This window comes from Lepisma saccharinum, chromosome 8 (genome assembly GCF_977018435.1).
Source record: "Lepisma saccharinum chromosome 8, izLepSacc3.1, whole genome shotgun sequence".
Taxonomy (NCBI): Eukaryota; Metazoa; Arthropoda; class Insecta; order Zygentoma; family Lepismatidae; genus Lepisma; species Lepisma saccharinum.
In genome coordinates this window covers 35,755,924-35,769,907 of record NC_139236.1, presented here as the reverse complement: position 1 = coordinate 35,769,907, position 13,984 = coordinate 35,755,924, and the positions used below count along the sequence as shown (strand labels likewise).

At 36.1% G+C, this 13,984-nt stretch overlaps 1 protein-coding gene across 1 annotated transcript in view; it reads left to right on the top strand.

Annotated features, from left to right (window-relative positions):
- The first annotated feature begins 335 nt into the window (after positions 1 to 335).
- Positions 336 to 13,984, top strand: part of LOC145990939 (uncharacterized) — a 35,572-nt gene continuing 21,923 nt past the window's right edge. The window contains exons 1-2 of the mRNA XM_083126496.1: positions 336 to 409; positions 7,069 to 7,171. Of these exons, the coding sequence (XP_082982622.1) occupies positions 7,085 to 7,171 (87 nt within the window). The 5' untranslated portion in view covers positions 336 to 409; positions 7,069 to 7,084. The remainder of the gene's footprint in view (positions 410 to 7,068; positions 7,172 to 13,984) is intronic.

The window sequence follows — 13,984 nt, the reverse complement described above, 5'->3', positions numbered from 1 at the left end:
GTGAACTTTTTCTTTTTTATTTACGAGAAGGGAGCCGTAATTACTGCCCCATTCTTTAACTTATGACATTCACATTCTATTTTCTAAAGAATCGCATTTCGCGAAATAAAATTTCTGTCAAGATCTTCACAACCCATACATTTGGGTATATTCCCTTTACGCGTATCACGGCGGGTACGTTTCACGGTCCTTTTTTGTTGTTGTTGTAGAAACATAGTGTGAAGGTATACCTATTTATTGATAAGGAAAGTGCATTTAATGTAATTTAAAATTGTTTTCGGCAACACCTTAGTTAGCAACATAAATTTAATAACTTGACAAACAATCCGCGTTCACGGGTGCATTGTGGGTAATATTAGGCTTAGGAAAGGAAGCGGACGACTTTTACATTTTGAAGATATTTTTGTTAGTAAGTTATAGATTATTAAGTTTCCGTTTCGACTTACGTATGATAAGGCAAATGTGTAAAGATAAGAAGAGTAATGTGTTGTAATATTTGCTAGTGTAATTAGGGTTGTTTTAGGGACAAATTTTAGGCTTAATTTTTGCGGGGTCTTCGTATGTTATTTCTCGCACTCATTCGTATATCGTAACAAGAAAATAAATAGAAAGATAAATTTGTTTCTGAAGAGAAATAAAATAGCCTATGTTGTCTTAAGAAACAAGTACGTGATAGAGTTGTTTATGCGACAAATTAATGGTAATCCATAATTACAGAAACACTAATTTCGCTCGCCATGTCAAAATGTTTGGTAGTCAGTCCTATTACAGAATAAACATGTATTTATAAAACTGATATGCTCTTTTAGTTCTGTAGATGGGATTCTAAAACCTAAAACTCCCGCAATAATAAATGATACTCTGCAACTGTTTTTAATTGTGTCAAAATGTGTCTAATGGTCAGAAGAAAGCATATGATCGAGAGAGATCAAGTGAATTCCAGTATTTTACGTTACTTAATTCTCCCCCACCTAATCCCCCATCAAATTACAAAATGCACATGGGTTTCTTTTTTTATATATAAAATTCATCCTGTATGTCATTGCTAAGATAACAGCATCTGGCTGTTATATTTATTGCGACAAGCGAATACAAAACACGAAAACTTTATGGGAGAGAGGTCTGCCGATCGATACCCATCTAAATTTTAAGAACTAACTTGAAAAGAAGTCTGTGCTTTTAAGACGATATTAAAAGGCTTGGAACGCGAGAACATGCATTTTGCATTGATACAAGAGCTTGAATATGTTGTGTAAAGCTAGTAAAATATTTACATTAAGTGGCTTGAATTATGCGGATTGGTGACTGACTGTACACCCCCGAAAATGTCAACTTTTTCCTCTTAGTGTACAGATTTAGATTTTTTCGATGCCTTAAAGTTATTTCAACATGTGGAAATCACAAATAACCGAAATATTTAGCGCTGAAATGTGACCACGACACGTCCAATTTTTCGCCTCCCGGACAACTTTCATATTTTTTTAAGCAATTTTGGTAACTGTTCCGATTGTTTTATGATTTCTCCTAGCACAAAGACTAATTATCGTAGAATTTTGAAAATCATTGTCACACGAAATTTGGACCTTCCTTAAAGTAATGAGCGCTGTTTGGACTTGGAAAAAAAATTATTTATGTTAAAAAAAAACTTGAAAATTACCTTACACACTTCTCATGGACAAGATATTCTCCGTCGACAAGGGACAGTAAATATCGTAGAAGCGTGGGAATGAATGTAGAAGTAAATTGGAACCTTAGTAGAATGCATTTAGGGACTTTATTTTAATGCTAAGGGAACCAAACCTAACCTAACCACGATAGCATATACTGAACAAAATATTAAGTGATCGCTAAAACTCCGCAGTATGTGTTAACAGACATGAATCGAAATCGAACCATGTAAAAATTGCATTCGTAGCATGATGAATTCGCAATAAAACAAAAGGAACTTGGGCCTTCAAGATATAGTGTAAAATTACTATCACCATCAAACCTAACACTCCTAACATAACCATAAGGTATAATTAATTTATATACATACCTTGAAAATGTGCACTTTCTACTCTGTTGATCTACTTTTCAATGTACACCAGCAGATAATGTGCCACAGGTGGATCGCTGATGTCGTAACAAAGCCACATAAAATTGGTAATTTTTCGCTTGAAATGCATCTGCGATAGCAAAAAAAAACAACAAATGTTCATATGAACCACAGTCTTCCCAACCCACTCAAAATTTTCAACTCTCTCACGGATGTACAGAGGTTCACCATTACCAGATTTTGTATTTTTAAATGAAAACATTATAGACTAACAGCGGTACCAGTTACACAGATCGGAGACACATTAAAATCGAAATGTTGAAAAATCAACATTTTCAAATAGAAGTACTAAGAAAACTCGGGGGGGGGGGGAAGTCTGCTTTATGCAAGCTCATAAAATGATGGCCAGCTGCTATTTTTGAGAGTGGAAAGTTCAAAATGCCCATAGGAACACTGCCTGGGTAAATTTCACCCATATGCATGCTCATATGTTTGTTTGGTATTTCACCATGTTCTTTTTTTATCTATTGTGTAATACAATAGAAATGTTCAAAATCAATAACATTGGATTAATCAATAAAGGTTTTCTTAGTTAAATGTTTTTTAAGACAATTATCATTCAAACTTAGACTTTGCACTGCAGGCAGTTTTGCTTCTGGCCCATGTTCTGGGTGTTTTTCACCAGAATGCATCCTTACGTTATAGCAGAGAGCCTCTTCTTCGTCTATTGTGCAAAAAAAAAAACAAAAAAAAAAAAAAAAAAATTAATTTAAGAAAACAAAGTATTATAATTTACATGCTTCAAAACAATTATAATTGCTTCTGGGTATTTTTTACCATCCTAATGGAGAGGGTGTGTCCTGCCAGGTTAACATTGTCAAATCATTGAAGTGTGGTAGGTTTTTGAAGCATTATGATGACCAAAGAAGACAGGCAGGTCCCATTGGGAGGTGCTCACCCAAGAAACTGTGGGCTACCACCAAAGTCAAGCCTGCTGTTATCTTTCAGTTGGGAGGCAAAAGATGGATTGAATGATTGAAATTTAATGCCATGTTAACACTTTAGACTATTTGCATCCCACATCTCATAAAAAAAGAAGCCACTTGTACATAACAATGGGTCTTGACACCTGAATAAAACTAGTCTTTCAGATATAACTTTTTATTAAGAGCAAAGAGTGATGCTTAGATGTGAGAAGTTGTGACGTGGTCATTTTGTTTAAGGAACAATGTTTAAGAACAATTATTTATATTAAATTTCTCAAAATATTACCATTAACGACCACCTCACATCAACATTGGGCATTCAGAGGAAAACAGGTTGAAATCTTAACCTTAAAGAAAATCCTACTCAATACCTGCTCTCCTTCCCTTTTCATTAACTACTAATAGTTTAGGCTCGCAGTGTCGACAACTCATAATTTAACGTGGATCTTTTATACAAAAAAACAATCCCCTAATTTTACAGTTCTCTCTCTCCTTTCTGTATTATTGGATATCTGATCCAGTTATTACGTGATTGTCTATTCACAACCTTCACAGGTCCGCAAATACAGAAATAGTTGCCCCCTTCCCCAAGACTTGTTCTGTTTCTTACACGTAATCCAATAGGAACTTGTAAACGTTTACATTCAAGCACCTTCATATCAATAACACATGATAATTTATCATTGTTATTAGGCAAACACAAAAATAGCCCCCATTGAGGTTTGTAACAGTGATAGTTTTATTACAAGCAAAAGATGTGAAATACAATCTGAACAAAGAATCCCTTATCCCTTTTTACTGTATACATTCATGGGAAAATCCCGTAACTCTCATTTTACAATCTTTATATTTTTACCCTCAAAGTATGAAATCCCTTTCCACACATATTTGAAAATTTATGTACAGTTTAAAATCACAAATGCAGTAAACCAATGGTGCCGATAAATACAACACTAAAATATTGAATCAGTCTGACACATGCACTTTTATTCATTTACGAAAAGGATGGCCTGGATGATCGGAAACATTTGGTTATCGATGAACGCGAAACATTCTTGTTAGATGCATATTTCATTCTAGCCAGAAATTAACACAACATGAAATATTTTTTTTTTTTAAAAAAAAACAACTAATAATTGATTTTAAATTATAATTAAACTTACGTAAGGTAAACCAAGCCTTACCAGAACAGACTAGAAAATCAAATTAAGCACCAATTAATATTCCATGTAAGTTAAACAGCGAGTCAAAAGGTATAGTTAAATTCCATGCATCTCGTATGTTTCCGATCACCTGAAAACGTTCGTAACTACCTGGAGTTAAAAACCTCCTTACCTTTTGTTATCGGAAATACCACTGTAACTGTGTCTGTCTAACCAGCCTCGCTTGCTACGGGAGCAAAGGGGGCGTGGTTTCTCAGTGACATGTTTCTCCCGCTAGGGGATACCACGTTGCCAGATTGCAACTTCCAAGCGTTGCAAATTATACAATATAAATAATCTCGTTGATGCAAGAACCTCCTCCTAATATATGGAAGAGGAGGGTGTGGTGGAGCTTTCAAAAAATAGTAACAAGGAGCAAACACCACAAAGTACATAAACCATAAATAGAGAGTTCCTTCCGGTGGTGCAGTGTTAGCATCGTCGCCTTGTAATCAAGGGTTTGATACCTGGTGGAGGCACATAGTGGTTCGGATCCCACTTTAAACTGTAGGTCCAGCCCTGAATAGCCATACTGTGCATTAAGTAGAAAAACACCAACTCACTCCATAAATAGAAAATATGCTTAAGCAGTCCAGTGGCATTCAGCACAAGAAAGGAGAGCCCACATCAGGATATTATATAAATATATACGTGTAGCAAAATTACAGGTTGTTTGCTGATGCAAAACCATTGTAAGATCTAAAATATAAAATTTTACCCAGAAATAAAATTCAAAGGTTGTAAATACTGTACAAGGGAAAATTGCTGTTGTTACAAAATCTTTAAAACCCATCTAAAAACTATAATTTACGGCAAAAAAGAAGCCAGAGAATGCTCAAAATCAAGAGGCAATATATGATGCAAGACTGCTTTCCAGGATAGAATATAACTTGTTGGAATTTCAGTGTGTGTTTTCAATGAGTCCCCAACATTAGAAGTTTTATATTGCAGGGCACGAAATTTCCGGTCGCCAGGTTGCCATTGGCGACCAAAAGTTTTGGGCTGGCGACTAAAATTTCGTTGTTTCAAATGTGTGTCAAACACGCCTCAAGACTTCACCTCTTGAGAGAAACGGCAGAAGTTATAGAAGAAATTCTAAAACTCAGTGATATCTACACTATTAGGTGGTTAGCCAGCAAAGAACGTGCAAAAAGGGCTCTCTTGCAATCATGGAAAGCTGTTGTGACCCATCTTGAACAGGTGGCCCATGAAAAGACAATGATGGCGCTAAAGCTAAGGATTTGCGGAAAAGTTTGAAGCAATTTAAATTTGTTAAGCTTCTGTACTTCCTTTTGGATTTCTACGGGAAATTGAACCCTTTAAGCGTGGCACTACAAAATAAGAATCTTTTGATTTCATCTCTGAAAATAAGAATTGAACACTGTATTTCAGTTTTGGTTGACCTGGAATCTAATGTTGGACCAAGCGAACAAGATTTCCCGGACCATGTATCCATTTCAGGGAAGATCAGGGATGTGCAAGAGTTTCAGACTGTTAGAGGAAACTTAATTAACAATGCGAAGGTGTACATCACAGAAACATTGCCGTCTATGTCAACAGATGCGATTGCATCTCTGCATGTTTTCGACACCTTAGGTTGGCCTCCCAAAGAAAATATTCTTCAGTTTGGGATAGAAGAAATAAAGAAGATCTGCATATACTTTAACCCGATCCTTTATAATGAGGAAATGGATGTTCTGTTAGCAGAGTGGACAGAATACAAACTTTTGTTTCCTTCTCCAGCTTTGAATCAGACGCTGGCGAAGATCCACAGTGCTGATCCACAGTGCAGAGTGTTCAGCAAGATTCCCCAACTTGCTCCAGATTTTGACATTTTGTGCTGTTATACCAGTGAGCACAGCCTCATGTGAGGGAGGTTTCAGCTGTCACAACAGACTCAACACTACTTACAGGAACTCTCTGAAGACTGAGACACTGGATGATTTGCGCAGAGTTTCTGTAAATGGACCCCCCCCATCCTCCCTGTCAGAGTTTGACCCAGTAGCTGCGATTGATAAGTGGTACTTCAGTGCAGAACGACAGCGCTACACAAACATTAATATTTAATAATTGCTCATATTTTTATTATTTATCAATATAAAATTTTAGTCCGGCAACTGATCTCAAACTTGAAATTTCATGCCCTGTATTATTGTACAAAATCAAGTGAGAGAGTGATCATTCTATATTTAAGCTTACATTAATTAAAATTTTGAGGTGTGTGAATTTGATAAATTGGTGAATAGAAGTTAAGTAGAAAATCATTAGAAAACGTTTATATTTTCGGTATGATTTTACAATACCGGACACTTCCCCAATTTCTTTCATATTTCGCATACTCAATAATTTTGGCCTCGTAATCACGAATCTGCAGTTAAAATTTGGGTCCGTGATCGCAACCGACACCCACAATTTCTCAAGAAAACCAATGTTTATCACAAAGTTTGTCGCTCAAGTGCTACGTCCGTGGTCGCAATTAGCCTTACACCCCTCGAACCATGCATGGGTAGCCCCACAAACCATTCACAGTTAGCCCCTGAACCATGCATGGTTAGGTTAGGTTAGGCTAGAATAGTTAAACTTTCGGGTTCGTAGTAATATCAGGAATATATATTTCGTTCTTTAAGTATTCGAAACACAAAATCTTGCGATAAACATTGGTTTTCTTGAGAAATGGAGGGTGTCTGTTGCGATCACGGACCTGCTTATTTTGCAAGTTCTACACGTGAGCGCCAAATTTTAACTGCAGATTCATGATTACGAGGCCTAAATTATTGAGTATGTGAAATATGAAAGAAATTGGGGAAGTGTCCAGTATTGTAAAATCGCTCTATATTTTCAGATGGCTACTTGGAAGAATGGATATTGCCAGCCAGCAATCAATATCTATAGTCGAAATGGGCATGGAAAATTCATACGGCAGTTCGCCTATGGTGGCAGAAGTGGTATGGGAATATTCTTATATCTTAGCATTTTGACTTATTTAGTCTTTAGTGACAAATTGGTACATTCTTTTACATAGTCCAATATCTAGGCTTACCACAATGAATATATCTGTTGAATATTACAATACTAAACAATTAATAAATACTATCAGATTTTTTCATACAGTTTTCCTCAGTGGCTAGACTTATAATCTTAGCATGTTACAGTATAACCTTATCTCAAATGCACACAAATGTTGAAATTGCACCAATTCGCATGTCAAAATTCACATTGGTTTAGCTAAGGTTACTCATAATTATAATAAGCGTATACTGTGAAGTTTCTGATGTTCTGTAACTGTTTGTGTATGTGTTTGTGAATCAGTCTGTATTATACCCAATTTAATGATGTGATATTGGCTAGCAGCTTTACATAAGCCTACATAGGTAGTGCCAATCCTGTTTTCACTTGTTGGACTAGCCTGAAATCAATTATACCTTAGTAGTCAAGAAGCTCCCCAAATTTCCTGTCAGTTGTGGGTTGACACTGAGAAACTTGGTGTGCACTGAAGAGGTTATTAACTAAGGCACAAGTTGCCACTTACGTGCAACCTTTTGTACCTGTTGCCAGATCCTTTATTGGGGTAGTCAAAATAAGAAATTGTTTAAGGGATAAAAGTTGTAGAATTAAATAAACTGAATTCTGGCCACCAGTTGTCTTCTGTAAAAGATAACTCATGGCGCAACAGTCCATTGACGGCCTGAGCCTACCTACCAACTGCCGGCCTCACTCCAGTGACTATGTCGGGGGGGGGGAGGGGGAGTAACACACTGAAGTTAATGAAATATCAAATAATGAGAGAGTTCATTTCTCAGAGGGTGACGATTTTCACATTTTCTAAGTGGTGTATTCTGCATGATATCACCACAGATTAATAAGATCGCTTACTTCCTATCTCTCCTTTGTAATCTGTGCGTATACCAAACCGGACATGTGGAGCCACCCTACGGCTGTTTCGAAACGTAAAGTGTTGTCATAGCAACGTCTCCGCCAATCATATCTTACTCTTGGCAGTGACAGTTGAATGCGTCTCAGCGCAATGATCCGCTCACCCCACCCTTCCATTGCTGTTTTTATTTTTTGCTAATAATTCGGGACATATCTCGTAAGGTCGAATTAATTATTTTATTTAAGTGCATAAAAATGTTCTGCAAGGATGAATACCATTTTTCAGTTAATGCATGTTATGTATGAATGATTTCTACATCTAAGTTACGAGATATACAGAATTAGTAGCCCAGAAGCACAACATAGGAAAATAATTTCAAGTTCCTGAAATTCCAACACGTAAATCATTCCGTTGTGCATGAAAAATGGTCCGTGTATTATCTGTGGTAATAAGTATTTTTATTTCGTATTCTCCCTATTATGCGTTACTTTTCTGACATTTTGGGCAAATCGCGATTTTATCTACGGCGATTACTTTGTTCGTAGATCAATGCGTTTTACCCCTCCCTCGTCGTTCTTTATTTAGCGTCGCATTTTTTTCAATTTTAGGCTAATCGCGACGATGCTATGAAAAATTGATGACACAAAGAAAGCTCTAACAGGGATTCGAACCCAGGACCCCTGCATTAACTGAACAATGGTATTTATCCTTGTAGAACATTTATGTGCACTTACATAAAATAAATACTACGACCTTACGAGATATGTCCGAATTATTAGCAGAAAATAAAAGCAGGAATGGAAGGGTGGGGTGAGCGGATCATTGCGCTATCCAAAGTGTTCTAAAGGGCGCTCGAGCCATGTTGCAACATTTCCCAAATTGTCTCTTTCTCTTCATAACAATTGCTGCACAGTTTAACGTGGGTGACAATGTGCAGGATACAGCACACTTAATATCAGCAACGGTTTCTGGTGCCGTCACTAATTTTCTCTCTTGTGTAGGCCTACCATATTCAATCGCAAGATGCAGACACTTCTGATTTACCAACGTAGAAAATTCCATTCATCTGTCATCTTTCATCTTTCCACTTTCTCTGCAATTGATATCAGCGGAGTACCCTGGGAGGGGGGGAGATTTGATGCTGAAAATGCCAGGGATACAAAAGACAGGATTCGAAGGTTTTGTGTCAGGAAATAAGAATAAATCATAAAACGTATATTAAAAACTACTGATGGAACATTATCGTTATTCATCTAACGAAACCATTACAAATCGACTGGCGGCTTGTAGGTATGAAATACTGGAATAAAAGATATATACATATAGTCAGTACTTGTTTTCCAAACTTAACCACCATCCTAAGAAAATTGGGGACCTACAAGTGAGTAGCGTAACCCAGTCTGGGAAATCTCCTATAACAGCTGAGGGTTCGATGTGCTGACCCCACGTCACCCCATTATTGGTTGAAGATCTCCACACCTCTAGGTAGGGTTGTGGGAGGCAGACTGGCAGTCAGTTGATAGGCCAAGGCCCTTCCAGGGCTGTAGAGCAGTGGATCTCAACCTTTTTCAGTCGGGGACCCACCTTCATGGGACCCATAAGATGGGAACCAGCGGAATTACTTTGTAGGGGTGTGCAGTTTATAATCATATATTTTCTCTTTTACAACAACACGGCCTGAATTAAAATTGTTAAAACAATATATCTAAGTAATTTAATGTAATAGGTTTTTAAGACCCAGTTAACAAAGTTTCGAGCCCAACTTCCCGACCCACCAAATGTCCCCTCAGGACCCAGGCGTGGGTCGCACCCTATAGCTTGAGAAACGATTCTGTAGAACCATGGGTTATGTTATGCTGAACATGAAAGTAAATATTTTACACTACAGTTAATTTCTATCATAACTTACATTCAGTGTTCTGTAGATGAAATAATATTTTAGAAAATACAACATAGAAACTAGTTGAGTGCCATCTGCCATGAGAGAACAGAATAAAATAATAGCTATGAGTGACACAGCTCATTGGGGAAGTTATCAAACAGAATATTTTCTGGAATAAAATTGTAATTGTTTTAATTCTATCAGTCTATTTCTCTGTAAAAACTACTATGATGATTATAATGAATAGTTATGGGAAAATAGAGTCACACCTTACACAAGTTAACCTAGAATGCCTATATAGCAACCACCTCATCTCGAAGTTGTATATGGAGACGCATGGTGGTTCGGATCCTACTTTAAACTGTAGGTTCAGTCCCGATTGGCCTTACTGTGAATAAAGTGGACTTAAAACACCAAATCAACCAATCAGTCAATCGAAGTTGTATAAAATTTCACTTTTCTGGTTTGCATGGGAGTAATTTCAACCCATTTCTATAAACGTGTGGATGTTTGTAAGATATATTATAACTAATCACTGCATTCTTATTCATTTAGTATTTGTCAAACATCCCTAATTTTTAATCTAGAATGGGAGTTTTGTTCGAAGTTACTTACTGGAACCACTCTACATATTGACTACAATTTCATCATATGGCATTACATATTTCATAGTTACACAAAAATCTGGACTCGAAATATGAATGTCTTAGTATACAAAACAAAGCAGTCATGGAGTATGTAGGATCAAGCTAGATAAGCACACTCCCAGCCCCCACTCCTAAACACACACACAATGGAATTATAAATACACCACTGAAAGATCTTATCCTGCACAGACATGTATTTTATATATTCATATACTTAATACAGTACTGAAGATGATTCAATCCGTGCATTCAGAATAAATATTGCACATGAATTTTAAAGTTAACTGAAAAACAAAAGAAATTTGCAAATTTCCAGCTGATGACAATGAAACCATCGGTATTTTTTGCAATTTAGAGAGATTTCACACCAAAGTGTCATGTGACATATGTCACTTGGAGATGAACCAATGAACAGCAAAGTTTCAACCATAGTGGATGACATATTGACAAAATCCCTGCTACTCAATATCAGCTTCTAAATAATGTCACACATGTTTCTAGCCAGTCTAAAAGAAAGTGATAATCATTCTTTCAAGCTTCACACTATCAGGTCGATCATTGGTGCATGATGTTTCTCATACCATCCCTTCCATCAAGAAGTAAATTTAACTTGGCTTCGTATCGAACATAGGTGTCTCACTCATGATCATTTGATGCAAGGGCTAGACCATCCAATGTGCCATGTCTAAATGTTAAGTGATTGGCTTATTCCTACCTAATGTGTAGATTATACTTTCCTCAAACTTTTGATCTTACCAATTATTGACCAGGTTGGGAGATAATGACAGCACTTTAACAAATGTAATTACCTTTTTGAGAAGAGCAGGGCTCTTATACTGTCTCTGAGGAAGTTCGTAGTTTTGTGTATGTCCTTTGCAAGTCTTTATAACATTTCACTTTCAACTTTTCTCAAGGGGCTCTTCACACCCATTTTGTAACTCGGGTATGAGTTCGATACCTGGTGGAGACCCATAGTGTTTCGGATCCCACTTTAAACTGTAGGTTCAACCCAATTAGCCTTTCTGTGCATAAAGTAGACCTAAAAGAACAGTTCAAACTCAAGTAAGGTTATTAGATAAGAGGATTCTTCCTCACATACCTTGAATGGCTCAATATGGTCATATATGCCTACAAGTCCCAAAATTCATTTCAAGCATCTTACTCCCAATCACAAAAAGATTTGATTGATTGGTTTGTTGTTTTAAGTCCACTTTATGCACAGTAAGGCTAATCGGGACTAGACCTACAGTTTAAAGTGGGATCCGAACCCCTTGTGCCTCCACCGGGTATCGAACCCGGGACCCCTTGATTACAAGGCGAAGACTTTCACTGGAAAAAAAGTTACTGAAATTATTGAAGCATCATTAACACACTCAACAAACATTTCCATAGTAGGTTCACATATGTAGTCTCAAACAGAAAAATGTGTGCATTTTATTTCCTTTAATCAAACTGTTCAAATATTTTACAGGACTGTTTAGCTGAAAATCATATCATCTCTTTTCATCCACCCTGCTTGGAATATTTAGTGAAACATTAAATACATTTGTTTCTAACATTCTCAAGCAATGCATTGTGTTGTTAGGTGTTATGTACTTTAAGCAAAATTTATCTCTAAAGCATATATTTTTTTTAATCAAGAAAAGGGAAAATACCATTTCTTATGCATGAGCCATAACTGATGACAATGTTATTCCATAAGAAATGCAATATACTTACTTGGTTCTACATCTGGGTATGCATCATGCACTAACTTATTTCTATTAAAATTCATAAACATTTTCTCTGAAAAATTGTCTCCACAAACTCTGTAACTTTTGTATGTTTTGTGTCTCAAGTCCTTTGCCATATTTTCTCGAACCATATCTCAGCTCTACAAGAAAAATAAAAGATGAAAAAATATTTTAGAAACATATAACTATGCAAGACAAAGCATTCTGCATTTTATGTCACTCAAGAAAGATAAATTCCATGATGCAAGAGTTGTTTGTTAGCTAAGGTCAAAGCGTGTCAACACAAAGAAAAGATACTGAAAATGAATATGCATTAGATCACTGTCTGTATCTGTTGAATAAAGTAGTGTCAAATGTATAAGGGTCCATTCTATGATAGCTCCTTCAACTATTGCGGAAAATCTTATGTGCTTGTCACCATTCAATTGATTTATTTTTACTTAATTTTCACATTATTTCTCATCGCAACTAATTCTTATGGTACCATACAATGTGTGGCAATGCAAATAAAAACATATTATAGATATTGCACTAAACTTCCTAACATATGAAGCAAAGTTTTACCACATTATTTTTTTTAGAGTCACTGAAGCTTACTGCCTAACCTACAACTGGCTAACAATGCAATTTTTGTCATTGAATGGATCATGGAATCTACTCCCGGGAGTGCATCCAAGAAAAATGTTATGACACAACATATTTCTGAAGAAGATTAACTACAGGCATAATTAGATGATTCCATCAACAAAATATATTATTATTAATAATAGGAGTAACATCCATAATTCTGTAGTGTTGGACTAAAACACATAGATTAAAATGTGATTTGAAACACAAAATCTTCCTTCCGTGACACCAGTGAGAAAGGATTGTTCTTTACAGTAACACATGTGTAAATGTTGGTAAAATATTTTAGGTATTTTAAATATATATAAAAGGTTCAAATTTCGTGTGACAATGATTGCTAAAATTCTACGATAATTAGTCTTCCTGCTTAGAGAATTTTATAAAAAATCATAGAACGATAGGTACCGTTACCTTAGGTTTCATCGCTTTAATATTTACACGCCTTTTTTTATCTCCTGTACATGTTGACAAAGTTTCATATGCTAGAAGAAATAAACTTCATGCAGTAGCGAATAGGAGCATGATAACTTGCAACTTTCTGCATTATAACATTCACAAATGAGCTTTTCTGAACCTCAAACAAACTTCAAGTTATTCCCACTATTCTCGTTGGCTTCCTATCATCCTATGTAACTTATAAATAGCATTAAGTTACAAAATCGAACCTTTACCCTTTCAGACGTTTTTTTTAACACATGGCCTTTTATTTAAATGAAGCAAAATACAGAATACGAAGACATGCTAGGAATTATTCTCCGTGGAAATCATAGGTGGAAACTAACTTCATGTAAATGATTTTTACATAAAGAGCGAGCATAGTTCATAAATAACTAACCTTTCAGGATTTGACGGAACACGAAAAAAAGACAGTTCTGGATTCCACTTCTGACAGTTTTTATAATAAAAATCTGCACAATAAGCCATTGTTCTTCTTTTTCTTCTTCTACATCCTTATTAAAATAGTTAGTGTACGTCCATGACAGATCATATGGAAC